This window comes from Egretta garzetta, unplaced genomic scaffold, assembly GCF_000687185.1.
Source record: "Egretta garzetta isolate BGI_Z169 unplaced genomic scaffold, ASM68718v1 scaffold287, whole genome shotgun sequence".
Taxonomy (NCBI): Eukaryota; Metazoa; Chordata; class Aves; order Pelecaniformes; family Ardeidae; genus Egretta; species Egretta garzetta.
The window spans coordinates 673,701-686,714 of record NW_009260435.1 but is presented as its reverse complement, the minus strand read 5'-3'; the positions used below and the strand labels follow the sequence as shown (position 1 = coordinate 686,714).

The window sequence follows — 13,014 nt, the reverse complement described above, 5'->3', positions numbered from 1 at the left end:
ATCAAAGCTGCTTTGGCATCAGCGCAGGACCCAAGGGGAGGACTGAGTAAAAAACCACAAGATGGACATTTGCTCCTGCAATAGCGTCGAACTAGTAAGTGATGGACGCCGAGAGTCAAACGTGCATAAGCTCTCCACGAGTTGAGAGACTGGCAGGACAGTATTACCCAGGCGGCCCTTCCAGCCAGAAGAGAATCTCCCATTCCCTACTGCAGGAGAGCCTCCTGCAAAACAGAAGTTCAGAGATGCTGAGATACCAACTTCAGCTGTCATCTCTTTGGTTCACCTTAGGATAGCTGAGCACAAGCAGGTAGGGACAGAGTTCTGAAGGAAAAAACTGTACCACTTCCAGACAGAAAAATTGTTATGAAGCTGCAAGACTCCAGCCAGGGCACATCTCACAGAAAAGTTCTTCTGGCACAGCTGGATCCATTACAGATTTGGGGCAGAGACTGTGGCTTATCTTTTAGAGACAGGAGGAGGTTTTTGAACAGCAGGCAGCGCACAGCTCAGAAATGCAAATCCCAAAGCCATTAAATAGCCGGTCTGGGAGGCGGGCAGCCCTATGTACCAGAACTTTACTTGCGTCAAACGTCCCCAGCACAGCTCAAACGTTTCTCTTTTTAAGGCGTAGAGAACCTTAAAACCTTCAGCATGCATAGGATGCTTCTGGTGCTTAGGAACCACAAATGTGTGAAAGGGATCCCACTAAATCCCACCTTCCAAAAGGGAATCAGCTTGCTTGGAACCAAGGCAGTGCTCAACATGAGACACTTTGGCCATCCAGAAAGTGAATCGACCGTTACAGCTTTAGACCTCAAGTAGTTTCTATGTGCAGCACCCTGACAGCTTGACAAATTTTCATAGAAGGGCTAGGAAAGGGGTACAAGCAGAACAGCAAGGCTAACCCATCACTGCATCCCTATGAATTACTGTGGTCCTAATCATCAACTGGGTTTTCCATTCATCATATACATCCCAAATATAAATTCCAAGGGTTATCCTCAAACATGCAGTATTTTAATTTCCTCGCTCAAACGGCTCGGGCACTTGAAGTCCCAGATGCAACCTGGGCTGCGAACAAGCACAAGGTATTTCAGCTCGGGGTTTGCTAGAAAGCACCGGACGCAGCAGAGACCTTCATGATGAAATGGCCCATCCCTCTCCTCAAGCCCAGGCTGGATCCTTACAGCAGCTGGGCCAGTGGCACATCAGGCAACCCACACGCAGCAGACATTGACGTCTATCGGAAGAACCCAACAAGGCATCTGGGATGACTCAGATGAGTCCAACTGCTATGGATTTTTACAACCACCGTAACCAGGCATGTCAGGCTTCAAGGAAAAGTGTCTGCAGGAAAAGCATTTTTCAGCTTCCCCGCATCCTGCCATTCCCCTCCCACATGCTGTCCAGTGTCGTGGATTTTGATTTGTGATTACTGCAATGAATACCGGAAGAGTAAGAGATGCACAAGGACTTTTTGGAATATAAAAAGGAAACTGCCCTAATCTCATATTTGAGTATTAATGGCCTTGCTTTAAAAGCATCTGATCGCTTCCAATTGACAAAGCCTAAATTTAGCCTAAGGAAGTAAAAATTTCTGACGTTAAAAGAGATGCTGAAATGCGCACATTCAGGAAGCTCTTCCTAACCAGGGAACTGCCACGTTAGAAAAAAGACAACACATATTTTTAGGGAGTAAAATATTGTTCCCCAGCGATCAACAGCAAGCCAGCTTGGAAAGCAGGCAGGCTTTAACTGGAACACTGTTACAGCATTCCACTACATTTTATTTTTGCAATTCAAAAGATCTGAAGTCAGGCGACCCTCAAGTTCAGAAGTTCACTGGACTACCCTGACTTTATCACTGTGGATCACCGTTCTCTAAGGGTGCAGCTGAGTGCGAGGCACCGCCACATGTTGGACTTTTTGTTTCAAAAGGCCATTTTCAGAGGAATGAAACCATGCCTCCTTGCTGGGGCGTCCCAAACCTATCTCCAATGCCACGTTTCTTCGCGAGATTTGAGAAGGAAGGCAGAAGAGTTTTTCCTCGCTGTTAGAAAATCAACCCTTAAAAAAATAAATGCTTAAAATGAGTGCTAGGGTCTATCGCAGGGATCTGAAGCAGGGAAATGATTAAAGATGAGATGCGACCCAAAGGTGCAAGTTGCTTTCTGTGCAACAGGATGTCAGTTTTGTATCATCTTGCCCAGATTAATAAGTCACTTGTTAAATACTTATAGTAACTGACCACTTACATTCTAAAATATTTCCAGATATTTCAAAGGAGGAGGCTGCAGTGCTCATCCAGAGTGTTGTAGCGTGACAGCTATGAACAAACCTTTCCATGCCATGAAGCAGGATACAAATGCACTTTGGGCGATGGCCACGTGCTGCTCCATGCCAGCACGAATCCACTTTGGGGTGCAGAGGGGCAATCCCCACCCAGCACCTCATGGGCAATCCCCCAAACCAGGGCAATCCCCCAAACCAGCATCTTGCTGTGGGGTGATCTGCTGGCTCAACTCCCGGACATGGCAGCATTTCCATCAAGGTGGCAAATGCGAGTGGGATTTCTGGAGATTAAAGTGACCACAGCAAGGGCTAATGCGTATGTTCGCACTCCTTAATTAAGCAGGGGTGTAGACATCTTGTGTTAACCCTCACTTACGTGGCCTTGAGTTACTCCACCTCCCCTGGGGAAAAGCACTGCACACAGGGACTTCCCTGTGAAATAGCTGGTATGGGCAGCACATTCCACCACGGTGACTTGTTTACATTTGTCCGTAAAACAAGTCTTACCGAAATGACCCCCACCTAATTGCTATGTGAATGGCAGCATTGGGCAACTGGCATGGAGAGAATTTCTTTACGTCAAGGACACCGGTGCATACAAAGCGTGCAGCAGGTCACAAGTAAAGCAAGAGTAACACAGAATGAGGAAAACGTGCTCAATGTGGGCAATCCTGAAAAGCTATCAATACGCAGTATGGAGTAGCAGACAGCTCAGCTACGTTGAAAAATATACATGCAAATATTGACTAGACTATGTAAAAGGCTCGGTTATTTATACCACCTTCATTTTCCTTGGTCCTACTTCCTGACAAGTAAACAGACTGCTTCACTCCAGTGAGTTGTGAAACAGAAAGAGATCCAAAAGTAAACACACAGACTCCAGCCTTCATTAGAGGTGAACTTGTTTACAGAGCAAGAATTAAAACAAAACCCCAGAATCTGTGGATATTCTATATGTAAGGACATACCCCTCCCTGCCTCAGTGTATTCTGCTCGTATGCTGTGACTCATCTATTGCGTGGGCTGGGGAGAGCAGAGATCTCAGTTTCCTGGGATTCTCTGGCGTATCAGGCTCCCCTCCTGCATCCACCACAACACCATAGAGGCTCGCTACATTTGACATTCACTCGCCAGTGTCACCTACCTACCCTGGAGATGAACGCTGGCTACAGAGCTATCACATGAAACTCAGCGCACATTGCCACTGGCCTGCTATGAATCACATGTGCCAAGGTGGGACTGCAAAGGAGTGGGGGAAGGTGTGACTCATCTGCCAGCTGATACAAAAATAAACTACTACTGAATCAAAAATGCATGACTTCTTCACACCATGTGCGCAGGCAGAAGCTGTCACTATGCGGGAACTCGATCACCAGCTCCATGCGGCCAAAAGAAACCTGAAAATAAGCCGTACTCCATCTTACCTTCCAAAGGCAAAGCGTACAGGGAAGGCATCACGTATGGTGTTACCAACTACGGGGGAGACATGCAGAAATCCTTCAGATGTAGTAACACACACACACACACAAAATCATTCCTGTACGTCTACTGGTCACTGCTAGGAAGTCAATACATCTCGGGAGCACAGTGAATTATTGATTTGTGTGGAAGCACAAGATTAAAGAGCATTTTCTTGATTGTGTGGAGATGTTGTTTAGCCATGGTCACGTCCTGAGAGAGAGGAACTGGGCTCAGCGTGATATGGTCACACAGCAGTGGGCTCCCTGACCTCGAGAAAAGGCTCGGGGGACAAACATACTTTGGGGGAAAAGTTAAAGCTTTGCAAGTACATCAACGCAGCAGACCAGTTTGCCCCCATTTCTTAGCAAAGCAAGGCTTGTGGAAGGAGAGAAGTCTTCTTTTTCCCCTCCAACCAACATAGCTGGAGAGAAAAGAAAAAGCTTTTGGACAAAGCTCGTCTTAAAGTCTCAGCATTTGGCTTCCATTTCCGTTGGGAGGCTCTGCAGACATGGATAGGTGAGCTCCACTGGGTAGGACAGCAGCTGGCTGAGGAGTGGCATCAGCTTTACAGTTGCACTGGCAGATGCCTGCAGCATCCAGCCACCCTGCTATGTGGCGTGGAGCAGCTCCACGGGCTCTGTCACACCTCTCTTCCCTGGAACACAACAGCTTTCTAGAAGTATTCATGAACAATGTCTTCAGCTTCCCTTTGGCAAAGGGATGTTAAACACCCAGCAGATGAGAGATGTGCTTGCAGCACTGAGTAAGGATACAGAGGTTCTTATGGCCCAAAACATAGCAGCATCTTAAACTTAAAAGGCTTCACAAATTTAAAACCCATTTAAAGTGTTTTCTCCTTGAGCTGAGAGCAGTAGGATCTGCCTTTCACACTACAGGCTCCAGCAGCAGCGCACACAACACCCACTTGCCAGCCCAGGTCCTGATCAGAGCAGTGGCCAACAGGAGAGGCCAAGATCTCTATGTGCAACTCAAACTAACAGGTTGGAAACACCAGCGTATGCAAAAGGGTGTGTAAGAGCTGCGACAGATTGCAGCCAAAAACCCAAATGATGGGACGGGCAGAGATTAAAAGCATGTAGTCCTGTATGTCCACGTTACACACGGGGAAGAGCAGCTCAAGCCAAAGACTGCTGAAGAGCGAGAAACAGAGACTGGGAAATACGAGCAATGCTTGTTGATAAAAGAGGAGTTTCCAGTAAAAACTTTGGAAGAGATGTTGCCCCTGTGAAGTCTGGAGGATGGTTCAACTTGAAGGAAAGCTGAGAATCTAGAATCAGCCTTAAAACAAAAAGGCCATCCCTGCTGAAGGTAGGCAGCCAAGTCAAAAGCAAAAAGAGCCCACAAGTCAAAGCCAAGGCAATTGCTAAGACCTTAGCGTGCTACCAGCAGCTGCTGAAGGTGGCCCAACAGGCCTGGCAGGGCTCCTGCAATGTGATCTGCTTTATTCACCCCAAACCACGTAGGAGGGTCCCCGGGTGCTGCTGAGTGAGCAGGGGGCAGTTCGAGCAAAGCAAAAGCTTTGCCTTTTGGTACACTGCCCAGGAACACAGCTGTCTCAGGAGCCAGGAGCTGGGTCTGTTCGACCGTGGTCAGAGTATCTCAGTTTTGCGCTGCCAACACCAGCTTCCCCATGCCAATCCTTATGGGGAACCAGACACTCAAACATCAGTCAGCGGTGGGGACAGAGCTCCTCCAGTAGTCATCCTGCAGCTGTAGGGCCTGATTATTCAAGATTTTTTACGAATGAGAGGGAGCCAAGCCTTTACTCCACAAAATTCAAGTGCAGGGGACAAATGACGTGCTCAAGTGACTGATCCAACACTGGAAAGATGCTGGAGACTTGAACTGCTTCCGGCAGCCCTAGGAGATGTAAAAGCCTCCAGCCAAGTTGGAGGGGGAGCTCCTCTCATTCCCGAGGTATGGAAGCAGCAGATTTAAGGAGTTGTACGAAGGCTCAGAGCAAGGGGAAGCCCAGCAGCCTTGAGAAGGAGGAGGGGAACACCTGGAACAGCCAGTCCTCAAAGAGGGTCATGGAGCAAGAGCCTAATTTGGGGGAATACCCATCACACTTGGGCTTCTTGGGGATAGCTGTGCTAGTCATGTTCGTACACAGGTAGGTACTATCCAGCAAGAAAAAAATTCAGGACTGACTGTGCCACCACCCGTAAAACGAGATCCCGGGGATAGCCCAGGCCAGGATAAATCTTCTGTGTCAGGATGTTTGTGCATGTTCACACAATTTTACGACAAAGAGCAACCACAGAACAGTTCCATATGACATTGGCATCTTACAGGACTGATGACAGACTAACACAACTAGTTTGCACAGAGATTGTTAAAACTACCCCAATTATCTTGGGCAGCGAACAGATTGCATCCCAGGCTACCTAAAACCTAAAGGAATTCTTGTCCTTTCCTGAGACGCCCTATGGAGCGACCATCGGGGCTTTGACACCGTGCCTGCGGTTTGCTTTTTTTATTTGTTTCACTGCTTACATTAAGGTAAAGCAGTCATAGACTATTTTAGGTTATTAAATATTTAATTCCACAGTGAGACAGAAGAACCCAGCAGATGGTCACTGTGCAGCAGACCCTTGCCTCTTACATTAAGGTAAAGCAGTCATAGACTATTTTAGGTTATTAAATATTTAATTCCACAGTGAGACAGAAGAACCCAGCAGATGGTCACTGTGCAGCAGACCCTTGCCTCCTCTTTGGGGGGGGGGGGGAAGAGGGGTAGAAAAGTTCAAGGAAAATCATGAAACCCCATTTCTACAAACATCCCTCCATTTAGAGGGGCAAGGTGGGAAATTACACGGGAGCTATTAGTTTTTCTTACTACAGGGAGGCATCGGAACATCAGAGAACGTATCAGTTACCTGCAGAAGCAAGCACATCAGAGACGTCTGTTGGTTACTTTGGACCCAGGACTATCTCTGTTAGGTACTTCTGAATCCATTTGATATATCCACCGGTACTGAGCTATTCTGAGAAGCACCAAAAAGAGCTACATTCATACAGTTTGGATCCCTTTATCAAACTTTTCACTGCTCCGTTATATCATAATCTAGCATGAAATATGTCTTAAGATGTACAAGACACAAGGAACCCAGTCTTCTCCTCAGCTAATCCGAGGTGACCAGCGATCTTCATCTGAGTCACGGGGCAGATGAAGAAGCTGGTGCTGATGGGAGGTAGCAGATTTTGCGCAAATTTGGCGCCCTGTCAGAACGTCTTTAAACACCAATGCTGATGGAGAATGCAGTACAGGAAGCCAGAGAGTCACTGCAAAAGGAAGAGGCAGCTGTCGCACAACTGCACTGCTTCCTCTGTTCACGTGGAAAGACCTCACATGGAAGCTCATCCCAGGAATTACCTTTTGACAAGGCCCTAAATTACTGGGCTATTTGCTGCTCTGTTTAACTACACCAAGGAAAATGCAAAACTAGACTGAATAATTTAAAAAACAATAAAAAAAAGACTAATTTCAGTAGTTTTTGATGATGGCAACAAGTGAAGCAGGTAACCGATACCCACACACATCCTTCAGGCACTGAACTGTAGAATTTTTCTAAAATTTAGGGGCAAAAGACCCCCAGAAGTATTCTCTGCAATATACTGCAGGCCCAGACTCCAACATCAGCATGATCGAGCACTTCATGCCTCCTCAACAACCCTGGCTGGGCTTCTGCAGGGGTTTTGATACACAAAACCTTTAAGCTCCTGAGTTTGGAGGTTGCACTTCTCCATCTGGTAGGTTGCAAGCAAGTAATGACCAAGTTTTCTGCAGTCTTTAGCATTCAAGACCATTCTCTTGGAAGACTGACTGCCACAAAACACTTCCCTCCAGCCTAGTCCCAACGTCATAGGGACCCATCCAGCCGCATACCAGAGATGAAATATCTTTTTTTTGACACACACAAAGCCATCCTACAAGAAGGTTCCTACTTGATCCATGGCCAAGTAGGTTGGTCCCTTCCAACCTAAGTTTTTCTGATTAGCATCTAAGACTAATTACTTTGAAAATGTTTATTCTGAACATCTGAAAAAAGGAAATCACCATTAATATTCTTCTTGATTAGGAAAAAAACCCAAACAATTTTCTCCAAATGCTGCAGGTGATGACACTTTTGACTTCTCATAGAGACTCCACCCACTGAGACCATCTGGTTGAACACACAGTTAAACACAGCAGTTGCACTAACAAAAGGACCACGCTGCTACTGCAGCATTACAGCAATGCTTTTACTAGTCTTCCTTTTTAGGCTAACGGTGGGAGGTTCGCAGTCAGCCACATTATTTGGCAAGATTAATTGGCTAATTTATTGAACAGTATGTCACATGTAACACTACTGTTGTTCTCCTCTGAGTCATACACACCATGGGTTTGGACGCCTTTAGTCTTCATTTGGCGAGCCTATGGTAATTCCAAGTAATCAAACCCGTGTACTCGAAGTTCAGGGCTGTCTATTTGAGCAGTTCAAGTTTTTAAGCAAGGACCGTTAAGGGGAGCCTGGCATTAAAAACGTCGCTGAGAACAGACGCATCTATTTCCCCAAAGTCGGCGCATATTTAGCACCAATCTGTTTTTACAGACAGATGGGTCTTTCCTCAATTCTCAGCATGGTGTGCAGACACCAAGTTAAGGCTCCCTGGTCCTGGCAGTCTGACTCCACCAAAATTTATTTTGTTCAGCTTCCAGGTTTCGTGGAGAGACCAGAGATGCGGCTCGCATCCTTCACCGGAGCTCCTGGCCTATTTCCAGTTGTTTCAGCAAAACAAGAGCTTCTAATGGCATTCAACAGATTATCAGAGCCAGGGTTGTGATGCCCGTGGGACCACACAGAGATAGAAATAAAATTCATGTTGTCTGTGAGGCTTCTCAAGAGTTTCTTGACAAATACTGGCAAAAAGGCTTGAGATGACAGTCAGCCCACTCCGGAATGAAGGGAAGAGAGATCTTGAAAGATGAGAGATCTTGAAGGCAAGATCCCCACATCTGATGACTGCATACTCGGAAATACTTCCATTAGCGTGCACAGCATCAGATAGGGCAGAAGTGCCTTACGTGCGTAAGTGTTATAGGGTGAAAAGTTCATATTCGTTAGGAACAGGAGAAAACCCATTAAAAATACTTAATCACCCAAAGAAAAGCCAAGCCCCAACCATTTGATCAGTATTAAAATTCCTCAGTAATATCTTTAAAGAGCGGTAGAAAGCCGACGTGTAAAAAAAGCCCATTGGGATTCATTCCTGTGTCCTGAGACACAGACACTGGGGTACTGGAGAGATGGCAAGCATCAACAGAACTCAAGGAAGGAGTGAAGAGCCGAATTAAGTGTAACACTTATTCTGTGAACCTACATTTGATTTATTGATTACACAGACTTCGGCAGAAATGCCGAAAGTCTCAAAAGCACAGGTAAGGTAACCGGAATTAAGTGACAACATTAAACTATCAGGAGCTTTGGGCACAGTACCAGATGCTACCACCAAAATACGTAGAAAAGAGCACCTCATTTCAGTAGACAAGTCCTGTTTAAAAATAACAACATTTTAGTGTTTCCAATCGTGAAACTTACTTGGTTCCCACATCCCTGATTTTGCATCCCATAAGGAGCAAAGAAGCCACAAAATGTAGAGTGCAATAGCACCTGATCGGCAGAGGATGTGCTACACAAAATTAAAGGAAACTGATTAAAAAAATTAATTGGAACAAGCAGAAAGGAAAAATGCAAGACAACTGATGAGGCGCTGCATAGTGTGAGCTTGGAACAGACATATCTTTCACTGTACCAAAATACTAAGTGGAATGATGTGAGAGCACATCCCCTGCAAGTGGAAGCTAGGTCCATCCAGGGAAAACAGGAAAAATAAAATCAGAAGTGTAAAAACAATTACAGCAATGTAGGAGACTTGCTAAAACCCGAGGTCAATATATGAGCAAGGCACAGAAGGAGCAGGGAAGGTCTTTGCTTCAGAGAGGCTTCCTTGTGCAGTGGGTAGTCGAGGCTGTGGAAATCCTTGGCACAGGAAACAGCACCTGCTAGAAGTCTGTGCAGCTTTCAAAAGCAACCATAAATTCAGGGAAGAAAAATCCAAATGCTATGAGACACAAGCTCAAGCCCTGTATTAGGGAAATCATGAGAGCTTGCCAAAAAAAAAATTTTTAAATAATAAACCCCACCTTTGCCTTATCCTGTGATATTCTTGTCATATTTGTAGACTACTGTCACCCAGCGGATACTGAGCTCATGGGCTTTTGGACACTCTTATGATTTAATAGATATCAATGAAAACAGTATCTCAGGTTTTTATTAGAAAAGCTCTACACTTCTTATGCCATTTCCTAAATTTTAAGACTTTATGTCACTTTTTTGAAATCTGTCGCTCCACAAGTAAATAACTTTCCCTCCTATGTTTTGCAAACACACTTACATGGGTATTCCCCTCATCAGTCAATCCTCACTAACCCGGGTTTCTAAGTCCGCATAATTACCCACTATCATTACGCTGTTATTCTGAACAAGACTCTTCCAAAACTTGTGTGAGGCTGAAGGAATTCACCCAGATCAGTAAGTTCAAGCCAGAGTTACACAACAAATATAATGGTGATGTTTGATTTAATAAAGAAATCACAAACTTTCCATGAGCTGAAGGTGGGTTTACTTACCTGCACTTCCAAGTTGTTTATAAAACCTGTATTCTAAATGAAGCTGCGGCGCGCGTGATTTTATTGGTTCCTAAAACAAACAAACAAAAAATTGGTTAAAATCAGTTTGACTGAAAAATTTCTACCCTGTACTTGAAGATTTGTGACTGTACATAATGCTTCGAGCTTCAAGATGAAACACCCTAGGCCAAAAGTCGAACAACAGACTTCACCATTACATATTATTTAAATAAGCAGAGAACAAAAGGCAGGAAGCCTTGCAATATGCACTCTGGAGGAGAAATCACTTCCTCGTTTAAATACAAAGCTCACTCATGGCGGTGAAATTCAAGAATCATTCAGCAAAGCTCCTGGTCCTTGAAGAACGACCCTGGACATCGGGCAGGAGGAAAATCAAAGCTGCAAAGGATCAAGTCCCAAGTTCAGTCTGTGGATTGTGGTTGCCCACAGTATTTTTACTGGTCCCTAGCCTGTATTTTTGAAAAATGTTGAGTCATATCTCTGCGTTTTAAGTCAGACCAGAGTTGTACAAACCTACAATCTTGCTTGCAGCAAGCACTACAGCTCAGCCAGATGTCTGGTAAAAACACGGGAAGAAGTCTCCCCCTTCAGTAGCATGTGTCAATCAAACACTGCAAAGCACTCAAGAATATTCTGGTTTTATACACAGAATAAAAAACCCAAACAGGTAAGTCTGCAATGCACCCAAAACATGACATTTCTCAACTGTTACTCATCTGCGCTTTATGCACAAAACTTAATGCCTCCAATCCATAAAAGCATTAACATGCAAGATTACAAAGCTTCTGAAAATACAAAGTTAGCATGGAGAGGATTCATAGACTTGAGTAATTACATTTTCAAACACAACATGCGCTTGGGATAGGCAGTAATGTGGATTTCATCTTTGAAATGAAAGTTAACACTAGCTTCAATTTTTGCTTGGATGTTGCTTATTTTCTTGCATTTCAGAAAAGAGACGAATTCTTCATCTAAAGTTTGCCTATAAAGGAGCCCCCTAAGACCAACATACAAAATAGTTCTTTAGTGTTTCACATCAGCCCCTATGAGTTAGAGCAAGAGCATCCAAAACGGGTGGAACACAGACAAGAGTGAGCCAACATCTTTGATACGGTGGAATAACTCTTCTGTCTGCACGGGAGGGCACAAGGGCTTTAGCTGAGCCACTCACCTTGTTTCGCCTGTGGGCTGTATCATGAGACTAATGTCCGCACTTGGCGTGAACTCCACACTAAAAACTTCCCTGTAACTCAGAAGAATGTTTTTTTGCACAGGAATTCAGGCAATTCAACTTCCAGCTAAGGCAAGTCATTCCCTCTGTTTGCCAGCAAGGGGAAAAAAAGGCTCAGCTTTCTCATACTTAAACGTTTCAGAAGTCAAACATGACCAATTACTTAGAAAATGATGGTGAAAAATAATCTAAAGGCAAAGGTGAAGCTGTACCGATGGCAAATATAAAGCAACACAAAACCAAGTTTGTTATATTAAGTCACATTTAAATTAATACAATTGTAGATGGTGGCTTGAGGGAGAGTCTATAGACAGCTGCGCAGCAAAGGGATTTAGGGCAACGGGAACCCAGCCTGTTCAGTGAATAGTTTATTTATCCCAATAAACTATTTGGATAAAGGTAGCAGGATTAATGTATCAGGACGTGAGGCTGCTCATGACCAAAATCAGGGAAAGTAAGCCCAAGCCACTTCTGCATCAGGAGCTGCCTGAGCCTGAGCCCTGGATGCTTGCCAGAGTCATGGCAGCTTCTGAGAAGCTCCTACCATAACAGATGGTTGTCCTGTAGGCCAAGGGCTTAAGGATGCTGGCAGATGTTGTGTTTGGAGTGAAAATAACTGAATTGCTACTGCCTAATGTAGAAAATCCGCAACTCGAACCAACAGCATCATGATCGCTACAAGAGGGGACAGCTTTGTACCTGTGCTCAGACTACATCTGTATGTTAATGGTCTGGTTTTGTGCAGGGAAGAATGTGCAGTTCAGCATTAAAAAGCCCCAGAAGATTAAACCAGTAAATAGGGCTAAGGCTTTTCAGAAGACAAACTCCCTGTGAACTAGATGCCCTTAACCAAACAAGGTTCAGCTGAAGAGCAGGAGGAGGAGCTGTATAGTGACACCACACAAGTCAGAACACAGGCACTATTCGCCGCCACCAGCAAAAACTCTACCTGGACTTCAGCAAAGCCTTTGGCACCGTCTCCCACACCATTCTCCTGGAGAAGCTGGCAGCTCATGGCTTAGATGCGTACTCTTCACTGGGTAAAAAACTGTCTGGATGGCTGGGCCCAAAGAGTGGTGGTGAACAGAATTAAATCCAGTTGGCAGCCAGTTACAAGTGGTGTCCCCCAGGGCTCAGTGCTAGGCCCAGTTCTGTTTAACATCTTTATCAATGATCTGGACGAGGGGATCGAGGGCACCCTCAGTCAGTTTGCAGGTGACACCAAATTGGGTGGGAGCGTTGATCTGCTGGAGGGGAAAGGGGCTCTGCAGAGTGACCTGGCCAGGCTGGAGCACTGGGCTCTGCCCAACTG

The 13,014-nt window shown here is 45.2% G+C and overlaps 1 protein-coding gene across 8 annotated transcripts in view; it reads right to left on the bottom strand.

Moving 5' to 3' along the window:
* The window catches only part of CSNK1G1 (casein kinase 1 gamma 1), a 112,857-nt gene that overhangs the window by 41,597 nt on the left and 58,246 nt on the right, over nucleotides 1–13,014 (bottom strand). For 6 of the 8 annotated variants that reach the window (XM_035899352.1, XM_035899351.1, XM_035899355.1 and 3 more), the window contains one exon: nucleotides 10,451–10,520. In XM_035899352.1, coding sequence (XP_035755245.1) covers nucleotides 10,451–10,520 — 70 coding nt within the window. Of the gene's footprint in view, nucleotides 1–10,450; nucleotides 10,521–13,014 lie in introns of those variants that run through there. The other 2 variants (XM_035899357.1, XM_035899356.1) reach the window with 1 other exon arrangement.